Here is a 20,492-nt window from a genome sequence, read left to right as displayed (position 1 = left end):
CGTTTTTGTCATGTTGTGCCTCAATTTTGTCATTTTGTGTCTTGTTTTTGTCATTTTGCATCTTGGTTTTGTCATTTTGTCTTGTGTTTGTTGTTTCTTTGTCTTTTTTTGTCTGACTTTTGTTGTTTTGATCATAAAGTAAAATACTATACCGTCCAGTTCCAGATACCTTTGACTGAATGTTTTGTGCCTTTTCAGAAACTCTGTGATCTGGAAGTTGTAATATGTAAATGATAAACTGAGGTATAGTATTGCTGAAATTAAGCTTCTTTTTCTTAAGAAATTTCAGGTTGTTCTTTATGTTTTGTGTAAAGATAATTCCTTAAATGTGAACATTTTGCACTAAAACAAAGGAAAAATTTGGAGTTATTTGTAGGTTATTATGCTTTGAATTTACTGGTCACTTGAGATTAAACTGGGTTCAATGTGGCCCCTAACCTAAAATGAGACCCCTGTTCTAGCATACAATATTAGGCCCTGTACACTGGGCGCTGTGTCTCCTCCTCACCACCAGGGGGCGCACATCTTCTTCATCTCCACACCGACGGATGGCTCCGTGAACCCGGACGTGAACTGACGGACCGACAGCCTGCTGCACCATAAACACGTGAGAAAAACGGACAGAAGATGGACATCACGGAGGTTCCCGTGAGCCGGGACAGCGCAGGTAAGAGCAAGAAGAACAAGAAACAGAAGAAGAAGAAGAGTGCGGAGGGCGCCGTAGAAGGAAAGGAGACGGAGGAGAAGAAGACGGAAAAGAAGATGGAGAAGATGGAGGCCTCCTTCCCTCCAACGTTCAGCGTGTCCGAGATAAAGAACAAACAGCGGAGACACCTGATGTTCATGAAGCTGAAGCAGGAGAAAAGAAAGGTAGAAATAATAAATACGAGCTGACATTAACGGGTAACGTGCAGCTGCTAGATTATTAGCTGCAGCTAGCTAGCCTAAACTAACGCAGCTCAATACAACAAAACTACAATAAACCCCACATTTAAGACTGTTATGAAGTACAGGTATGGCTGAAATTATCTACTCCAGGGGTGTCAAAGTCATTCTAGTTCGGGTTAGTTCCACATTAAGCTCAATTTCATCTCCAGTGACCAGTAAAATCACAGCATAATAACCCGTAAATAACCACAACTCCTAGTGTTTCCTTTGTTTTAGTGCAATAAACTACATTCTGACAATAGTCACATTTAAGGAATTATCTTTTTACAAAACATTATGAACAACCTGAAGTATCTGAATAAAAATAAATTCAATTTCAACAACATTCAGCCTCAGTTTATCATTTCCACATTACAACTTCCAGATCACAGAGTGTCTACAAAGGAACACAACATTTAGTCATCTGGAACTGAACCATACAGGATTTTGCTTTAAAAAAAAAAAAAAAATAGACAAAATATTGCAAAAATGACGCACACACAACAAAACCGAGACAGAAAATGACAAAAACAAGATACAAAATGACAAAAATGAGACGCAAAATGACAAAACCGAGACACAAAATGTCTAAAACAAGACACAAAATGACAAAACTGAGACAGAAAAGAACAAAAATGATGCACAAAATGACAAATGACAACAAACAAGACAAAATATTACAAAAATGACACAAACGACAAAAGTGAGAAACAAAATGACAAAAAATGAGACAAACGACAAAACAAAAAAGTGACAAAGTTACAAAATATATACAAACGAGAGAAAAAACGTGGTAAAAGCCAGACAAAACACCAACAAAAACAAGACAAAATATAACAAAATGAGACACAATGACAAAAGAACAGTTTGCAGTTAATGTCTTCTCTGGAATTTTTACACTTTGAGGGCCAGATTGGACCCTCTGGAGGGCCGCTTTTGGCCCACGGGCCTCATGTTGGACACCCCTGATGTACTCAGAGGTGGTGACACTCTGGGGGCTCAGCCAATCAAATCTGTGGATGTTTACTCTCTCAGTTGCATCTTTATTGAGGTATTTAAAAGTAGAATGGACACTGAGCAAAAGCCCCAAGTCTCAAGGAGGAACTCCTCACCCTGAGGGATGTACAGACTCAACAACAGACAGGATAATATAAAATGAATATATCCTGACAGCTGAGATGTTCGCCATATAACTAATGATTTACCTGCAGCTGATTAACTGTGATGATTTATAGTTATGTGTATTATGTGTGGCCAGTTTACTTGATAAACTCAAAACTATTTTCCAATAAATCATCTTTTCTGATTTTAAAGAGTTAAAATCTCATAACCAAAAATCAGATTTCTTCATTACAGTTATTGTTTCATATTTTTGCTTTGCTGCTTATCCCGGCAGTTTAGTGACAAAACTGTAATAAAAATGATGCTTTTTTGCTCAACTATGTCGTATTTTTCCGTGTTTTCAGCAAAAGATGCAGCTGAAGAAAAAGAAGAAAAAAGAACGAGAAGCTTTAGGTGACAAGGTGAGTTTTCTCCGTTTCTCCCAAAGAGGACATTTTATAATTTGTGTTTGTTATTTTTACCATTAAATAGGGCAAAAGCAGTAATATTATGCATACTTGATTGTATTTATTCCGTCCCTGATGAAGGCGCCGCCAAAGAAGGTCCCCAAGACAATAGAAAACCAGAGAGTGTACGACGAGACCACGGTGGATCCAGAAGATGAGGAAGTACGGACAGTTTTTAGCTGAGCTTCTGCAAATATCTTCAGTTTCTGTTAATGAATTTTGCTTTAATTAGTGTGTTTTTGCGTGTGTGTGATGTACAGGTTGCATTTGACGAGGGAACTGATGAATTTTCTGCCTACTTCAACGGTTTGACGAATCCCAAAGTGCTCATCACGACGTCAGACCGACCCAGAGGGGTGAGAGGCTGCTGCTTTTTAGGATATGGAAATGTTTTAGTACTATTTAATCATTGAAGTAGGGGTCTAGATGTTCACAGAGGTCTAGATGTTGATGTTCATAGAGGTCTAGATGTTGGTGATCAATTGTCCAAAATAAGGTTTGAAATAATGACTTGTTTGACATCTGCTTCGTGTTGTCAGTATTTTTTGTAGCGCTTGGGCTTGATGGGGAACAGTTTCTACTTCATTAATTGATCTCAAACGTTGTCTGTTCAACACGTTGATCATTCCATGTCGTGTTTCTCACAGAGGACGATGAGGTTTTGTGAGCAGCTGGCCACAGTCATCCCAAATTCCCACGTTTACTACAGAAGAGGCCTGCCGCTGAAGAGGATCATTCCTCAGTGCGTCTCCAGGAACTTCACCTACCTCATGGTCATCAACGAGGACCGTCAAACACCCAGTATCCTCCCAGCGCTGAGATAAACGCTGTTCTTTAAAGGTTTATGTCTCTGCAGAATGATTGCAGCAGAAGAAAGAAACCCAGTATTGAATGAAGAATGTGAAACTTTGACTTGTTGAGATGTTTTCTAATGTCCTTAACTGTTACTTTAAGATGGTTTGGTTCTCTGCCACCTCCCTGATGGACCGACCGCTCACTTCAAGGTCAGCAGTGTTCGACTACGCAAGGAGATGAAGGCAAGTTTGCTGTCGCTGTCCCACCTGACCACCTCAGAATCAGCAGATTTTTTTATCTGCAGTAACTTTAGTATATTTAATGAAACTGTGCAAAGATCTACTTTCAAACTGTGTAAGAAGACTCAACAAATCCCTGCATCCACCCTGATCTGGTGTCAGTTTTTACCAGAATTCAGGTGTGTTTCTCCTCCTAAATGTCATGTGTCTATCTGCTGAACTGATGAAGTTCTGAGGCTCAGAAATAATGAAAAATACCCAGAATTAAAACAGCATCTCTGTGTACTTCAAGGCCCTGAAACTCTGAAGGTATTCACAGTATGAAGGTAAAAATTTGCATAAATATACTGAAGTTAACTTACAAAAAAGATGAACTAAATCTGAGGGTGTCAGTTGGGAGAAATAACAGATTTTTAATGCAATGACCTTGTAGCATTTTAGCATTTTTAGCCTAGCTTAGCTCCAGGTGTTAGAGGAAACAGACTGAATGCCTTCAAATAACCCCACAGCTGTTTTCTTCTTATGTTGTATTTTCTGTTTAAACACTCAGAGCTGCTGCCTCTGTGATGCCGACACTTGTGCTGTTTTTCCTGCAGAGACGAGGTAAAGATCCGACCGAACATTCTCCCGAGGTGATCCTCAACAACTTCAGCACCCGTCTGGGACACACCATCGGCCGACTGTTCGCCGCCCTCTTCCCTCAGGACCCTCAGTTTGTGGGTCGACAGGTCGCCACCTTCCACAACCAGAGAGACTTCATCTTCTTCAGGTTCCACAGGTGAACGTTTGGACCAAACCCGGACTTTCAGCGCATTTAGCTCAGACTCATTAACAATCCCGTTGCTTCTCTGAAGGTACATCTTCAAGAACGAGAAGAGAGTGGGCATCCAGGAGCTCGGACCTCGCTTCACCCTCAAACTCCGCTCTCTACAGAAAGGCACCTTCGACTCGAAGTTCGGGGAGTACGAGTGGGTGCTGAAGGTGAGTCTTTCAGCTCGTCTTTAAGACGCCAGAGGAGCTGGCGATCGAACGCGCTTCTTTAAATGCAGCTTCTCCACCCACTGAAACTTTTTTCTTTGCCAATCATAAATTATCACCTAAATCAGGGGTGTCCAACATGTGGCCCGCGGGCCAGAAGCGGCCCTCCAGAGGGTCCAATCTGGCCCTCAAAGTGTAAAAATTCCAGAGAAGACATTAACTGCTGATTGTAAATTAGTAAAACTATAAATTTAAAATAATTTCTAGACCATGACAAGTTGTTCTGATCATAAAGTAAAATACTAGAATGTTTATTGTTCTTTTGTCGTTTTGTGTGTCTCCTTGTTGTAATATTTTGTCTTGCTTTTGTTGTTTTTTTCTTTTTTGGTCTGACTTGTCGTTTTGTGTTTCCTTTTTGTCTCGCTTGTGTTTTTTGTTGCTTTGTAATTTTTGTGTAATTTTTTGTCCTTTTCCTTGTTGTGTTTCTTGTTTGTCTCAGTTTTTTCGTTTTACGTCTTGTTTTTGTAGTTTTGTCTGATTTTTGTCATTTGTCATGTTTTTGTTTTGTTTCTCCTTTTTTGTTTTGTGTTTCCTTTATGTTTTGTTTCTTTTTGTCTCTGTCATCTTTATATTTTTTTGGCTCATTTTTGCCATTTTCTTGATTTTGTCGTTTTGTGTCTTATTTTTGTAATATTTTGTCTTGCTTTTTGTCAGTTTTGTCATTTTTGTCTTGTTTTTTCGTTTTGTGTTTCCTTTTTGTCTCGCTTGTGTTTTTTGCCTTATTTTTATCATTTGTGTTTCGCTTTATTTGTTGTTTTGTGCATCGTTTTGTGTTGTTTTTTGTCTCGCTTCTGTTGTCTACTCTTTTGTTTCTGGATTTTGTCATTTTTTTGTCTCGTTTTTGTCGTTTGTCCATTTTTTTGTTGCTATGTAACTTTTTTGTCTATTTTTTGTCTCGTTTCGTGTCGTTTGTCACATTTTTTTATCATTTTGTGTCTCATTTTTGTAATATCTTTTATGAAAATGATCAACTGAAGCATAATATTGATGAAATTGAATTTTCTTCAGAAATTTGAGGTTGTTCATGATGTTTAGTAAAAAGATAATTCCTTAAATGTGAACATTTTAAGAATGCACTAAAACAAAGGAAACATTAGGGGTTGTTATTTATAGGTTATTATGCTGTGATTTTACTGGTCACTGGAGATCAAACTGGGCTTAATGTGGAACCTGAACTAAGATGAGTTTGACTCCCCTGTTCTAATTACTTTGTCTGATCTCAGCGCCATGAGATGGACGCCTGCAGACGGAAGTTCCAGCTTTAAACCCAACGTTTCCAGATCAGGATGATCCAGGAAGCCGCAGATGTTTGTGGACTTACACAGAAAGACTTTATGCTGAGGACGACAGTTAAACGTGGATCGATGAGCTTGTTTTCATATTTTACCTGGTTTTTATAAAGCTACATGTACAGTTCTTGTCCAGATCCAGACTTTGATGGACAGATCAGGGCTGAGATGAAGGTTGGAGATCTGGAGCCTCAGAGTCCTGATTCCCTGAAAACTCTTCTAGAGGGCTGAAATACCAAGCAAGTTTGATAAATTAACAGCAATCAGACGGCGCTGGAGGAACAAGTTGTTGTAAAGGAGTTTTGAAGAATAAATATATAAAAGATCATTTGGATATGAAGCAGTGCTACTGTGAGAAAGGAATTAGTGGCTTATTTCTAACTCCCAGCTGCACATTAGAGCTCTGAAACTGTTTTTATTTGTTTAAATGTTTGTTTAGGTCTCACACTGTCTCATAATTAAGCAGATGTGAAAATCACTTTAATCCAAGTTAAATTAATTGAATTTTCTCTGTGATGAAAACCAACAAATAAATGTTTTAATCAGCTGCAGTACCAGTAGACTAGGCAGCAAATCAGAACCAAGCATCAAAACATTGTTCCTACAGCGATGTGATGTTTACACTTCTATAGCTGCATTCAGAGGGATCACAAACATAGACCTCAGCCAAGAAAACTTCAGCTAAGAATCTTTTATCATCAAATATATATAAATATATACATAAAAATATAGAATATCATCCAAAGAATGAAAGGAAATGCTTCTTACAGCTGATTTAAACCTCAAACTCTGAACAGAAACTCCTCCAGAGCAGGTTAGCATCAGTTACCATGGTGATCTAGCTGTGCAGCATCAGTTACCATGACGATCTGGCTGTAAAGCATCAGTTATGACGATTTAGCTGTATAGCATCAGTTACCATGGTGATCTAGCTTTAAAGCATCAGTTACCATGGTGATCTAGCTTTAAAGCATCAGTTACCGTGGTGATCTAGCTGTGCAGCATCAGTTACCATGGCGATCTAGCTGTAAAGCATCAGTTACCATGACGATCTAGCTGTAAAGCATCAGTTGCCATGACGATCTAGCTGTAAAGCATCAGTTGCCATGGTGATTTAGCAGTAAAGCATCAGTTAGCATGATGATATAGCTATGCAGCATAAGTTACCATGGCGATCTAGCTGTAAATCCTCAGTTACCATGGTGATGACCGCCTTCATAACATTGAAAACTCAAGATACTTTTTTAACTGGTTAATCTCTTCCTAGTTCGGCTCTCAGGTCACAGTCGGATGTAAACTCACCTGCTGCATCCTCACCTGTACCAGCAGCAGCCAATCGGAGGCAAGAATGTCTGAAATCGGGGGAAATGTTTCATGTTTTGTTCACACTGCAGCTGAATTTTCATGATGTGTCACTGATTTCCAAACATGTATATTCTTATTTTAATACAACAGAAGCTCCAAGAGTAACACGTGGAAATGTGTTTTATTTGTTGTCAACATTTTAAAAGGCACATGTGTGTTGATATGGGTTAGCAGGAGGTTAAGACACTTGCGGTGCTGTGTCAGCACTTTGAAATGTGTGTGTACGAGAGTTTACAAAGGCAAAAGTAAAAAAAAAAAACACAAATGAATACTCTTAAGTTAGTTTGTTTGGCCCAAATTCCCTAAAACACTCCTGAGACGATTCCAGTCCATGATGCTGCAGCCCAGATCCACCAAGCACCACCAAGTCCAAAACCTGCAGAAAGATGATGCAGATTAATAATCAGAAACATTTAACTCACACATCTGACAGTTTAAGAACTTTTACAAGCTGCTTCACAGCTAAGATCAGTAGTTTTGGTGAAAAAAATGAGCGTTTCCCAAAGTTAAAGAGGAAAAAATGTCTTGTTTTGACCAAAGATGTTCAGTTTACTGTCAGAGGAGGAAAGAAAGCAGAAAATATTCACATTTAGGAAGCTGCTGTCAGAGAATTTAGAGGTTTTTGTCCTCCTCAAACTAATCGATTATCAAAATAAATTTAATAGATGACTACTGTTCAATTAGTTCAGAAAACTCTGATTAATACATAAACATTTATTCACGGAGGTTTTATTTAACGTGCTGCTGGAAAACAAAAGATCTTTTCTGCAGTTGTCCTCAAAATTACCACAAAAAGATGCAAAATTACCACAAAGACTCAAACTTACAAGAAAAAGACTCAAAATGACCACAAAAGATGCAAAATTACCACAAAACACTAAAAATTACCACAAAGACACAAAATTACCACAAAAATTACCACAAAAAGATGCAAAATTACCACAAAAGATTCAAAATTGCCACAAAAAGATTCAAAATTACCACAAAAACACTCAAAATTACCACAAAAAGATTCCAAATTACCACAAAAAGACACTAAATTAACACAAAACACCCAAAATTACCACAAAAATACACAAAATTACCAGAAAAGACTAAAAATTACCACAAAAAGACTCAGAATTACCGCAAAATTACCACAAAAGGATTTTTTATGACAGGATCTAATAAATTTGTTCAGGATTTATCATCATTTTGAAGCATCAACAACATTTCAACCACAATGTTGGAACTAAAGTCACTTTTTAACTAGTGGAAAACGGAATTATACGAGTTGAACTGTTCCTTTAAAGCTGTTTCAACCGGTAAAAAAAATGACTGAAACGGTTCGTGTAGAACAAAGAGGACGTTAAATCACGCAGAGACATGAGGACAGCTACTTCTGTGGACTAAAATCCCTTCTGGGCAGAACAGCGGGCAGAGCGCCGAGCGGTAGCCGGACATGGAGCAGCGGAGAGCGGACTCACGGAGCAGGAGGCCCGGCCGGCCGCGGTGCTATAGGAAGGAGCAGACTTTCTGCGGTCGGAACGGGTTGTTGCTGGACGACATGCCGGTGAGCAGAGGGTCCTGCTGGGCGTTCTGGAGGCAGAACTGCTGCAGGTCGGCGGCGGCCTGAGACACCTGAAGGAACACCGGAAGTTAAGTTTAGTTGAAGAATAATTTAAACAAAGAGCGACGACAGAAACTAAAACGCTCCAAACCGCTACCTTCACTCGGTTTAGTCCGGCCTCAAGGCGCAGCTGTTGAACGATTTTCTTCATCGCCACGATGTTGGATGATCCCGACATTACTGAGGTTAAAGTCGCAGATTAAAGACGAATTTAAAACTTTAATAAAGAGTTCGCTGTCGCTGCTAGCTAGCTAGCTGCTAACTTCTTCTTCTTCCTTAAAGGAGCGTCACATAGTGCTGCCTTAACGTGATGCTCGTAAGTTTCAAGTTTACCAAAGGTCGAAAAGTCACCGCTAACAGTGTTTGTTGTTCTCTGAGAAGTAAAGTAGTGAAAACGAGATTCAGGTCAGAAACCTCAAAGTTTAAGATTTTAGTCATGTGGATGGAAAAAGTATTTTTTTAAACATTACATCAGCAACACAGCGGTCGAAAATGTTCTAAACTTACTGATGTGGCATAATTCCCACTATACCCGAACGCAGCATCGTAGAAACTACGATATCTAGTGGTGAAATCGTATAATTACACTTTATTAAATTAAAAAAATAATGTAAAGTCGCCTGACAAATGGAATATAAAAATATAGAAAAGACAATATAGAAAAGAGAAGAAACTAAATAGAAGGAAAACATGAACTGAATAACAAATGGCAGAGAGAGTATAAAAATATTGATAAATTGCAAAGAAAAAAACTAGAGATAAAAATGCCTAAAAGAGTGTATAAAACTGTAGAGATTCTAAATATATAAAATAAAATTAAAATAAAATGTAAAAGTAAAAATGCCCGACAGATTAGGCATAAAAATCTACATAATATATATAATATAACAAAATATAAATAGAAGTATACAAATACAGAGAGACTAATTGTATGCAAAAAACCCCAAAAATGTTAAAAAAAACAAAAAAAACAAAAAACACACACAATGATTTAAACAAATGAAAAGGTCTAAAGAAGAATAAAATAAAACAAAAATGTAAAGTTAAAAATGCCTAAAAGAGTGAAAAATGTAAAATATAGAGATTCTAAATATATAAAATCTAAATTAAAATAATCAAATAAATGTAATGTTTAAAAAATTTGACAGAGTGAGTGTAAAAATGGTCCGTGTATAATCCGTGTATGGTTCGAATCCGCGTATGGTTCGCTCATTCGTCTTTCCGTTTCAAAATAAAATCTAAAAAAAAAACAATAAACCACGATGTTTTTTGTTTTTCCGGTTTTAAAACCTAAATGCAGAAATGTATTTTTTAACTAATGAAAAAAAACACAGTGTCGGTTTTGTGCTCTAGCTTTTTAAACCCGAAATACAAAATACGTCTGTTGTTTTATTTTGTAGCAACACCGGAAGTCGCCGAGGAAGCACAGTTTAGAGCTGGTCTGGATCGTGAACACATCAAGAATGGCTGTCATCGAGCCCTTTTCCTATTTAATTCTCTTTAAGAGTGGAAAACCCACGCAGAACTCATGGAGCTCCACATTGTTCTATATTATAGAGTTTATAATTATATTATATTATAGAGTCTATAATGAGTGTGAGGAGGTTCTGCTGGAGAACAGTTTAAGAAGATCAATCGTGTCGATGCTGATTTGGAGAGAGCTGGAATTTGTTCTGTTAACCACAGATGTTATTTTCAGTGCCATACTTTATTAACTGTAGAATGTTACGTTTCACTTTTGTGTGTTTTACAGTCAGATCCGACATGTGGACGACAGTTTATGACGGGATACTGGTCATCTACTGGTGCCACTGTTCCAGTTTAACTGGTGATCAGGTTAACTGGTGATAGTTTCCCTCTCCAGATGTTTCGTCCTCAGATTCATCCAGACCAGACCTGGCTGTGTGTGAAATAAAGATACTTGATAAAGAAGACCTGCCGAAAAACGTCGGTATCACTACTTAATAAAGTCTATATCCATGTAAATATCATCTACAGACAATAAAAAGAAATGTGCTGGAGAAATAACAAACACGTATTTTTATGAATGGTGACAGGAAACGATGGAATCCAGAGATAAAATCAGAGACCACAGTCTGACTCATCGTGCCACCGATCCTTCCGATAAACATCTTCACAAGGATGTAAAAAGGATTACAAAAATATAACACAAACGACCTGCGTAGTTTAATCACTCAGACTGTACAGTACTGGAAGTATTCTTGTCTTCCTCTGCAATGTCTCTAAAAGTATCTTTTTGCCATTTCTAAACCAGCCAGAGTTTTTGGAAAGACACAACTCACACATATATTGTTTCTTTTGACCAGATCGAATCGTTTACTTCCATTTTTATTTAATATTGTCAGCGGTTAAAGTGCTCTGAAATGACGGTTAGAACGGAGGACTGAATGTGTTTTATTGTTTTCTGAGTGACTAGTTTTAACAACGTGGTCTCAGTTTGTTCTGATGTATTTTATCAGATTCAGCTGATGTTCTGCTGCGTGTTGTTCTGATGTATTTTATCAGATCCAGCTGATGTTCTGATGTATTTTATCAGATCCAGCTGATGTTCTGCTGCGTGTTCTGATGTATTTTATCAGATCCAGCTGATGTTCTGCTGCGTGTTGTTCTGATGTATTTTATCAGATCCAGCTGATGTTCTGCTGCGTTTTCTTCTGATGTATTTTATCAGATCCAGCTGATGTTCTGCTGCGTGTTCTGATGTATTTTATCAGATCCAGCTGATGTTCTGCTGCGTGTTCTGATGTATTTTGTCAGATCCAGCTGATGTTCTGCTGCGTGTTCTGATGTATTTTATCAGATCCAGCTGATGTTCTGGTTGTTTTGATGCATTTTATCAGATCCAGCTGATGTTCTGCTGCATGTTCTGATGTATTTATCAGATCCAACTGATGTTCTGCTGCGTGTTCTGATGTATTTATCAGATCCAGCTGATGTTCTGCTGCGTGTTGTTCTGATGTATTTTATCAGATCCAGCTGATATTCTGCTGCGTGTTCTGATGTATTTTATCAGATCCAGCTGGTGTTCTACTGCGTGTTCTGATGTATTTTATCAGATCCAGCTGATGTTCTACTGCGTGTTCTGATGTATTTTATCAGATCCAGCTAATGTTCTGCTGTGTGTTGTTCTGCTAGGAGGCTGCTGAGGGTCTGAGTGTTTCTGAGAACAAACCCAAGTTAAACCTGAAGTTCTGCTCTGGATCTGTTCCACTGAACTCAGACTAACACACAGCAGTGGACGAGCTTCTATGTTGTGGGTTTTCTTGGTGAGACATTAATTAGTTTTGTGTCTCGTTATTAACCAGACAGCCTGTGTTAAGTTGTGATTATCCCCAGTTAACCTGGGCGTGTTTCCTGAACAATCACCAGGTGTTAAACACCTGATAGAATGACAAAGATCTATGTGGATGAAGCGGGATGTTTATCAGACTGGTCAGTGGCATGATGAGTCAGACTGTGGTCTCTAATTTTATCTCTGGATTCCATCGTTTCCTCTCAGCGTTCATAGAAAAATATGTTTTTTTTTAATTTCACCCGCACATTTCTTTTTACTGTCTGCAGATGTTATTTACATGGATATAGACTTTATTAAGTAGTGATGCCGACGTTTTTCTGCAGGTCTTCTTTATCTAGTACAGTGGTTCTCAAATATTTTCTGTCGGGCCCCCCTTCGGAGGACAAAAAACTTTCGTGCCCCCCCAATAACTTCGTGCATATATATATATATATATATATATATATATATATATATATATATATATATATATATATATATATATATATATATATATATATAAAAAGATCACGGGTGTCAAACTCATTTTAGTCCAAGGACCACATAAACCCAATTTGATCTCCAGTGGGCCCCACCAGTAAAATCACAGCATAATAACCTATAAATAACCACAATTCTAACTTTTCCCCTTTGGTTTAGTTCAAAAATAGTACATTCTGAAAATGTTCACATTTAATGAAGTATCTTTTTACAAAATATTATGAACCTGAAATTTCTTAAGGAAAACAAGTTCAATTTCAACAGTAGCCTATTATGCCTCAGTTCATCATTTACACATGCATTGTAACTGCCAGATAACAGTTTATCTACAAAAACACAAAACATTCAGTCACAGGTATCTGGAACTGAACAATCTAGTATTTTTACTTCATGATGTGAACAACTTGTCAAGTTCTAGAAATTATTTTAAATTTACAATTTTACAAATTTACAATTTACAGTTAATGTTGTTGTAATTTTTATCATTTGTAAAGTCGTTCCACGGGCCGACATGGACCGTCTGGTGGGCCGGTTTTGGCCCGCAGGCCGTATGTTTGACATTGCTGATAAAAATAATCGGAGGAGATGAGCCGAGTATGTGACGTGATCAAGTACGCTGGTGTTCCGACTGCACATTAACGATGCGTTCTCCCGTTCTCAGGAGTCTGTACTTCGGAGTCTGAATGGCCAGTGCATATACCATAGATATATACAGAAGATCATTGTTATTAATATTTTTTTTTATATCTATGGCATATACAGTCTATGGGGTCAGCACAATTTCAGTATTGTTGTACGCCGCGAAAAACAGGCCGACGTTAAAACAATAGTTCAGCTAATTAGTTCCGTGTTGAAGGACCTTTTCCTCCCAGTCTCCTGCGCCCCCCTTGACATGCCTCTGCGCCCCCCCCAGGGGGGGGCGCGCCCCACTATTTGAGAAACACTGATCTAGTACCTTTATTTCACACACAGTCAGGTGTGGTCGGGACGAATCTGCGACGAGATGTAACCCACCTAAAAATTTCTATCTTGAAATTTTTTTAAAAATAGTTCATATGTTTTGCACATGTTTAAGAGTTCATTTTAATAAATTAGTATGGCTTTGTTAAGTATAAAATATGTGGGACATTCCATGTGGATAGAATAACATTTAGTAAATAATCCAGATGGTATGAGTTTCCTATTGCACTGGTTCAGACATAAAATTCCTGGAAAAGTCATTTATTTCTTTTCATTATGAGCTGTTGTTATTTTCGACAGTTTTGCAGCAGTGATGAAACGGTTGGTGGTAAATTCCTGTAGGTGGCAGCAGGACTGCGCTGTACACGTTCTTTTCCATCCTGTCTGTAGAGGGAGATAGACATAATGGTAGTTCTCTGTAAAGCAAGGAAAACGGGATCCAAAACGGGGACTTTCCAGCGTATTGTCTGAAATGTATATTTTGTGTAATAGGTAAGCTCATATACATCATTTTTCTATCATTTATAATTCGTTTAAGATTTAAACGCTACGGTTTAGTCACAGTGAATGTTCAGAAGTTGCCGCACTGTTGATTTCAGATAACGTGTGTGTTCATACATAAAATGTACGTGGACTGTTGTTATATATATATCTTGTTTAGATGTTTTAAGTTATGTGGCCAGGGTTTTAATGATTTAGCTGCGTGTAGGTGGAACTTAGTGTACACGTGTATGTGTAGCATGTTTAGCTTAGCGTGTCGAGTTAAGGTGGCAGCAGGACTGCGCTGTACACGTTTTTCTTTTTTTTCTTTTTCCATCCTGGCTGTAGAGGGAGATAGATGTAATGGTAGTTCTCTGTAAAGCAAGGAAAACGGGATCCAAAACGGGGACCTTCCAGCGTATTGTCTGAAATGTATACTTTGTGTAATAGCGGACCGGACTGTGTGAGGTGAATCGGCTTTGAAGGGGAAAGCTGTGTCTGCAGCTCAGCGCTGAATTCTGCCGCCAGGAGTGACGTGGCCGCGGACTGTCGTCGTGGGTTTGTTCTGGTGCAGGAGTTGGATCGCCGACCTTCTTTGTGGTGCAGGAGTTGGATCGCCGACCTTCTTTCTGGTGAAGGAACTGGATCGCTGACCTTCGACATCACTGGATTTTTTTTTTTTTTTTGTCGTGACAGGGAGTACAGCTTCTACAGGTGACATGGGAATGATTAAACGTTGTGCACAACGGGAGTAAAAGAGAGTGCAGCAAAAATCTGTTAATTTTGGCCAAATAAGTTGTTATTGAAACAAAAAAAATTTGGATGTGTCTTGGAGATAATTAAATAATATTGATATTTCAGAAAAAAATAAGTGATTTGAGTCAGTGTGTCATTTCTCTGCATGAAATCATTCCTGTCCTACTGCCTAAGACTCAGAAATTCGTGTAGGTAAATAAATCAGTCTTTAAACCTCGAACCAGGACATCACTGATGAATTGTGGTGATCCCAGACCGTGAGATTTAGTTTTTTTGCAGATTTGTTTAGACCCGGTTACAGAAACATCTGGAGACGGAAACTATCAACAGTTCACCTGAGTAAACTGGAATCGCCAGAGTTCTTCACATTTTAATACTTAAAAATACTTACTTGGAATATTAAAGCGATTTTGTTCACACTGAGATCATGAGCTCTCGGTGTGATGCGTGGACTCCCTCTAAATAAGACAAACATGTCTTCGTTGTTTTCAAAGTACGTGGTGCAGAGTTTAGGACAGAGAAGTGAAGTCAAGTCACCACGAGTTATGGCTTTGACTTCCGGTTCTGCCGGCAGCTTCCAAATGGGAAAACGCTTTTTCTTTTGTTTAAACCTTAAAATTTGTAAAAACACAGCATTTTTTCTTTCTCTACTTTTTGTTTTTAGAATTTAATTTTTAAGCGAAAAAACAAAAAAAACAGATCGATTATTTGTTTTTTCTCATTTTGAATCGGAAAAACGAATGAGCGAACCATACACGGATTACGGATTCAGCTTCAATAGGATTTTTTTATTTTTTTTTTAAATTTTCAGTCTTAAATTTCAAAAATGAAGGTAAAGTGTTCCATGCTGCTTCCTTAAAAGCAAAGACAATTTCCCAATTTGAACAATTATCCAAACAGACTCAGTTTACTACTATGGACGCTTGGCTTAAAAAGTTGTAAACAACTAGATGTGATCATATTGACTATGTGTTGCTTGTAACCACATTGTTTTCTAACCTATGACATCACGTACAACCCTCATCTGAATAATACAATCATCTAAATGACTAAAGTTACTACAATTAAAGTCCCTTCCACTCGAAATATGTTAAATCTTTTGAATGTGTAAGATTTATTGTGTGCAGAATGGTGTAGGGTCAGAATTTGACACTAACAATCAAAACTTGTGACACCACAAACAGTTTGGGAGTCAGTCCTGCTCCAATAGGAAACTTACATTGCACAGAAATTTGAAGCCTGCACTTAACAAAGAGAACCAACTTTCAGTGATGTAAGAAATCTTGTATCCTGCTCAAGACCCCCTTTGACAAAAGTCAAGTTTTTCGCCTTGTGAACATGTTTATATGTTATTTTTTATTCACAAGATGACACATAATGACTGAAATAAGCAGTCAATTTCATGGCTGAGCATTGCCATTCTGGAAATGCAGTGTATGGATGAGTTTATCCACATGCATGTGAGTATCTACTACAGTATACTGTAGCTATTTCTATTTTTTGACCTTTCATTCACACACAAATGCAGTTATAGGTGACTGAAAATGGACCTTTGTAGATTTGTAGAAACTTTGGAAAGAGATTAAAGATAACAACAGTTTTATACTATGACATTTTGTTTGTTCTGGCTCTGGGCTGCTACACTCCTCCTCTGTTGTTTTCTGGATTGTACTCAGCTGCATGCCTTCATCCACCAGGCCTCCGTTGACTCGTCCCGCCTGCCGTCTCTGGAGTTGAAGCTGGATTGGAACAGACCAAAGTACAGTCCAATCACGATGCCAGCTGCCTCTCAAAAGGCTCCTTCATCTGGCAGGTGGCAGCACTTCTTCTGAGGGGAAGCTGAGCTGGCCCGGCAGAACTTTGGAGATGTGTTCCAGTGGTTGGTGGATGTGTAGGGAGATAGAGAGGGACCTTTGAATTGTTCAGAAAGGAAAACAGGGAACCCATTGGTAGTTTTAGTTTAGGGTGCTACTGTGGTGTGTTTTTGGGTTTTAAGAGGTGAACAGGAAGAGATTTTTTTTTCGTATTGATTATCTTTTACTTTGTTCCTGGTTGGAATGCCCATCAATGTCAACATGAAGTTCACTTTTAGTTCTGTTTATTTATTTTTATTTTACTAACACCCATTTGCTTTTAACCCCTCACATGTTGTGTTGTAAACTTACTCTTTCAAATAAATATTCGTCTAACCCTCTGGAAACCAGCGTTTGGACTGTTTTTGTGTTGCTCCTCACCTACTGACAGCTGTGGACTAAAGGCTATACTATGACGTTTTTAGGATGACATGCTATACTATGACGTTTTTAGAGCGACATGCTGTACTATGATGTTTTTAGAGCGACATGCTATACTATGACGTTTGTTGGGTGACACTCTATACTATAGGCTTTTTAAATTGACATATTACTATGACATTTTTTTAGTTTTTATTTTTTTTGTTTTTCAGCAACATGTTATAAGAATCTAAACAGTTTTAATAATTACTATACTTTTACTTGTGCAATGAAATATTATTCTATGGCATTTTTTAGATGACATATTATACTCTGATGTTTTCTTGAAAAACATACTATTTTGACAATATACTGCACTATGACATTTTTTGAACCACATATCATACATGACAATTTTAGGCAACATCCTATCATTTTGCACTTTTTGAACCACATAATAATCTATGTTTTTTTTTCCGCCAAGTTATACTATGAACTACAGGCCATACTATGTTATTCTTGAAACGTATACTAGACTTTGACATTTTCTGAACTACATCCTATACTATGGCGTTATACACAGAGTGCTTTGGTTACATGTTGATTTATAATCTAGATTTTTTTCTGTTTTGTTTTTTGATGGGATTACCACAGACCTGACCGTGAACACCGTTGACACCCACCTGAGGGAGACGCTGCCTAAGATCTCAAGGCTGCTTGGTCGTGGTCTTTCTGGTCCTGCTCCAGAACGTCTTCATCAACTACGTCTCCTTTTGAAGAGGCCCTCAGATGCTGCAATCTCTGACCTTAAGGAGGAACTGCTACTTTCACTCTGTAACGAGACGGCGGTTATTTTAAAGACCCAGCTCCTGGCGGCTTTGAGTGAAGTTTAACACCCATCAAAACGGAACTACAGACAGTTAAATCTGAGCTGTCGGTCAGTATTTCAAACATCAAGTCCGACCTGGGCGTCCTAAAGCATGCTGTGGGTGAAACGGAAACTTCACTCTCCACATCACCGACAACATCGTCACACTCCAAAGCAGAGCACCTGTCTGCTGAACTTTTAAAAGCAGACTATAAATGTGAAGAATGTGAGCAGCAGCAGCCTGTGAGCAGCCGAACAGATGTGATCAGAAAGAAGTCATTTTCTTTTTTCTTTTCTTTCTGGTTGACTTGATGCTGTCAGATGCAGATGTTGGAGCTGATTCTGATCTTTCAGGATAAAAAGCTGCTTTTCCTTCACAGACTTTTCAGGAAATTATTCTCTCAGGTTTTCTCTGCCATTTATATTTTAGTATCTGTGATTATTTCATTATTTCTTTATTGTACAATAAAGTTTGAGGCATAAAGACTCATTTAGTTATTTTATTGCTGAAATCTTTGACGTAGCAGAACTAAGCTTCCTTTTTCCTTCTTGTACTTCTGATACTAGAACTAAACGTATCTTCAACACGGATCATCTGGTTTTAATGAATCAGCAGCAACATTACAACAACAAATGAGACAATTTTCAACAAATTATTGAAACTGATGTCATTTAAAACTATCAGACTCTGTTCTAGTGTCAAATTAAAGCTGATTACTGACAGCTAGAACATTAACGTTACTGTTTTAATCACATTTAAGTTTCCTGAACGTTACATTAACATCAAACAGCCACAGTTTTATGAACTTAATGAACCACATTACAGGAACACAACACACTTTAGCTGTTTACATGAAACTCCGCACATTAGCTTGATGCTACGTTAGCTTTAATCAGGCTACGACTGAGCAGCTAGCTCGGTTAGCATCGCTAACATTAAAACTAATATTTACCAGATGCTAACTTTCTTCTCTGGTCAACACACACTGAAACAAACTCCACCAACATCTGGAGTGCATGGCACACATTATATCTGACACTAAAGCTGCATATAAAGTGCATTAAAAGCGACACCGATACGAAAATAAACATTAACTTACCGAACTATCAGAGTCCTTTCAGTGTCTGCTGGTAGAATCAGCCGAAGGCAGAAAACTGGTTAAAACAAGCCAACAGGCAGGAAAACTGTCTGTGGAAAATGTTCTGCTGCTCTACCGATAAATAAACCAACAGTTATTATATCAGAATTAATCCAAACGAGGAGAGCAGAGTCTCTGCTGCCTCCTCCATAGGACCTGTCAATCATTCCAGACCGGACTGTCAATCAAGTAGTCCCGCCCCCTGGCTTCAAAATTTTAACGCTCTATAATAAATTCAATATTGATTTATTTTAAGATCGACCACCTGATCTCTCATTTTGACCATGAAAACTAACGGAAAAAATGTATATACAGTCTATGCACCGTATTCTGTTTGGCTCCACACTTGCTGATGGCCACTTCCGGTCTCAGAAAATGAAAAAAGGTCCGTTTTTTCGTTTCTGTCTCTTACTGATTTTACTTTCTTGTTATTCTAAATATAAAACGAAAATAAAAGCATTTCCAAAAAAATCGTATAACCCTTTTTGATCATGAAAAGGAAAAACGCCTTGTATTTCAATTTTAATTTTTGTATTTTAAAACGAAAATCAAATAACTGCTCGTTTTTTGTTTTTCAATACCCGTTTCAGAACGGAAAATCCAATTACCAGATCCGTACACGGACCAACAATACAGAGAACATTAAAATATGTATAAAAAAATTAGATAAAACAAAAGAAAATAAACCAAAAATGAAAGTTAAAAATGCCTAAAAGAGCAAAACAAAATTAAATATGGTAATTGTAAATATAGAAATTGAAATCAAAATTTAAAAAAATAAATAAATATAATGTTTAGAACACTTGACAGAGCGAATGTAAAAATATAGAGAATATAAAAATATATAAAAATTTGTTTGATAAAGCAAAATAAAATAATGCAAAAATGTAGAGTTAAAAATGTCAAAAAGAGCAAGTAAAAAATTATAGAGATTATAAATATATATAAAAAATTAATTAATTAATGTTTGAAGAACTTGACAGAGTGGGTATAAAAATATTGAGTATAAATATATAAAATTAAATTAAAATAAACAAATAAATGTAATGTTTAAAACACAGTGAGTGTAAAAATATAGAGAACATAAATATATTTTTTTAAATTGTTTGATAAAGCAAAATAAAATTAAAACAAAAAAAGTTAAAAATGTCTAAAAGAGTGAGTGCAAAAATGTAAAGATTCTATATCTAGAAAATCAAAATTTAAAAAAATAAGTGTAATATTTGACAGAGTGAATATAAAAAAACACAGTAGAAATATATAAACTAAAACTTAAAATACAAATAGATGTAATGTTTAATACACAGAGTGAGTACAAAAATAGCATATAAAATATATAAAAATATATTAGATAAAGCAAAATAAAAACAGGAAAAAATATAAATATATAGATTCTAAATATAGAAAATCAAAATAAAAACATAAAAAAATTAATGTAATGCTTAAAACA

The 20,492-nt window shown here is 37.2% G+C and overlaps 2 protein-coding genes and 1 long non-coding RNA gene across 3 annotated transcripts; 1 reads left to right on the top strand and 2 right to left on the bottom strand.

The window, feature by feature from the left end:
* Positions 1-575: 575 nt before the first annotated feature.
* On the top strand, positions 576-7,326 carry rpf1 (ribosome production factor 1 homolog). The gene is made up of 9 exons (XM_023296805.3): positions 576-870; positions 2,394-2,450; positions 2,577-2,657; positions 2,756-2,851; positions 3,143-3,296; positions 3,450-3,532; positions 4,126-4,307; positions 4,384-4,510; positions 5,791-7,326. Exons 1-9 carry the CDS (start codon positions 628-630, stop codon positions 5,830-5,832), a joined length of 1,065 nt encoding a protein of 354 aa, XP_023152573.2. The 5' UTR covers positions 576-627; the 3' UTR covers positions 5,833-7,326.
* On the bottom strand, positions 7,324-9,125 carry LOC111586963 (guanine nucleotide-binding protein G(I)/G(S)/G(O) subunit gamma-5). Its single transcript, XM_023296806.3, has 3 exons — positions 8,928-9,125; positions 8,688-8,841; positions 7,324-7,597 (listed from the first exon to the last, which is right to left on the bottom strand). The coding sequence occupies exons 1-2, from the start codon at positions 9,006-9,008 to the stop codon at positions 8,716-8,718; spliced, it is 207 nt and encodes a 68-aa protein (XP_023152574.1). The 5' UTR covers positions 9,009-9,125; the 3' UTR covers positions 7,324-7,597; positions 8,688-8,715.
* A 7,300-nt stretch (positions 9,126-16,425) lies between these two features.
* LOC129350061 (uncharacterized) lies at positions 16,426-19,354 on the bottom strand. The gene is made up of 3 exons (XR_008603276.1): positions 19,004-19,354; positions 17,719-17,867; positions 16,426-16,733 (listed from the first exon to the last, which is right to left on the bottom strand). It is a non-coding gene; the product is annotated as an uncharacterized LOC129350061 (long non-coding RNA).
* Positions 19,355-20,492: the final 1,138 nt, after the last annotated feature.

The sequence above is a fragment of the Amphiprion ocellaris genome, chromosome 2 (genome assembly GCF_022539595.1).
Source record: "Amphiprion ocellaris isolate individual 3 ecotype Okinawa chromosome 2, ASM2253959v1, whole genome shotgun sequence".
Classification (NCBI taxonomy): domain Eukaryota; kingdom Metazoa; phylum Chordata; class Actinopteri; family Pomacentridae; genus Amphiprion; species Amphiprion ocellaris.
Note: the sequence above shows the minus strand (reverse complement) of the source record. Positions and strands in the feature narration are given on the sequence as shown.

What these genes read in the sequence shown, in the direction of transcription:
- rpf1 (XM_023296805.3), top strand. Translation starts at nt 628, where the DNA reads ATGGACATCACGGAGGTTCCCGTGAGCCGGGACAGCGCAGGTAAGAGC. An exon ending in CGAGGACCGTCAAACACCCA is followed by an intron (nt 3,297 to 3,449) that starts GTATCCTCCCAG and finishes TGTTACTTTAAG; the next exon opens with ATGGTTTGGTTCTCTGCCAC. An exon ending in GACTACGCAAGGAGATGAAG is followed by an intron (nt 3,533 to 4,125) that starts GCAAGTTTGCTG and finishes TTTTTCCTGCAG; the next exon opens with AGACGAGGTAAAGATCCGAC.
- LOC111586963 (XM_023296806.3), bottom strand. Translation starts at nt 9,008, where the DNA reads ATGTCGGGATCATCCAACATCGTGGCGATGAAGAAAATCGTTCAACAG. An exon ending in CCGGACTAAACCGAGTGAAG is followed by an intron (nt 8,842 to 8,927) that starts GTAGCGGTTTGG and finishes GTGTTCCTTCAG; the next exon opens with GTGTCTCAGGCCGCCGCCGA.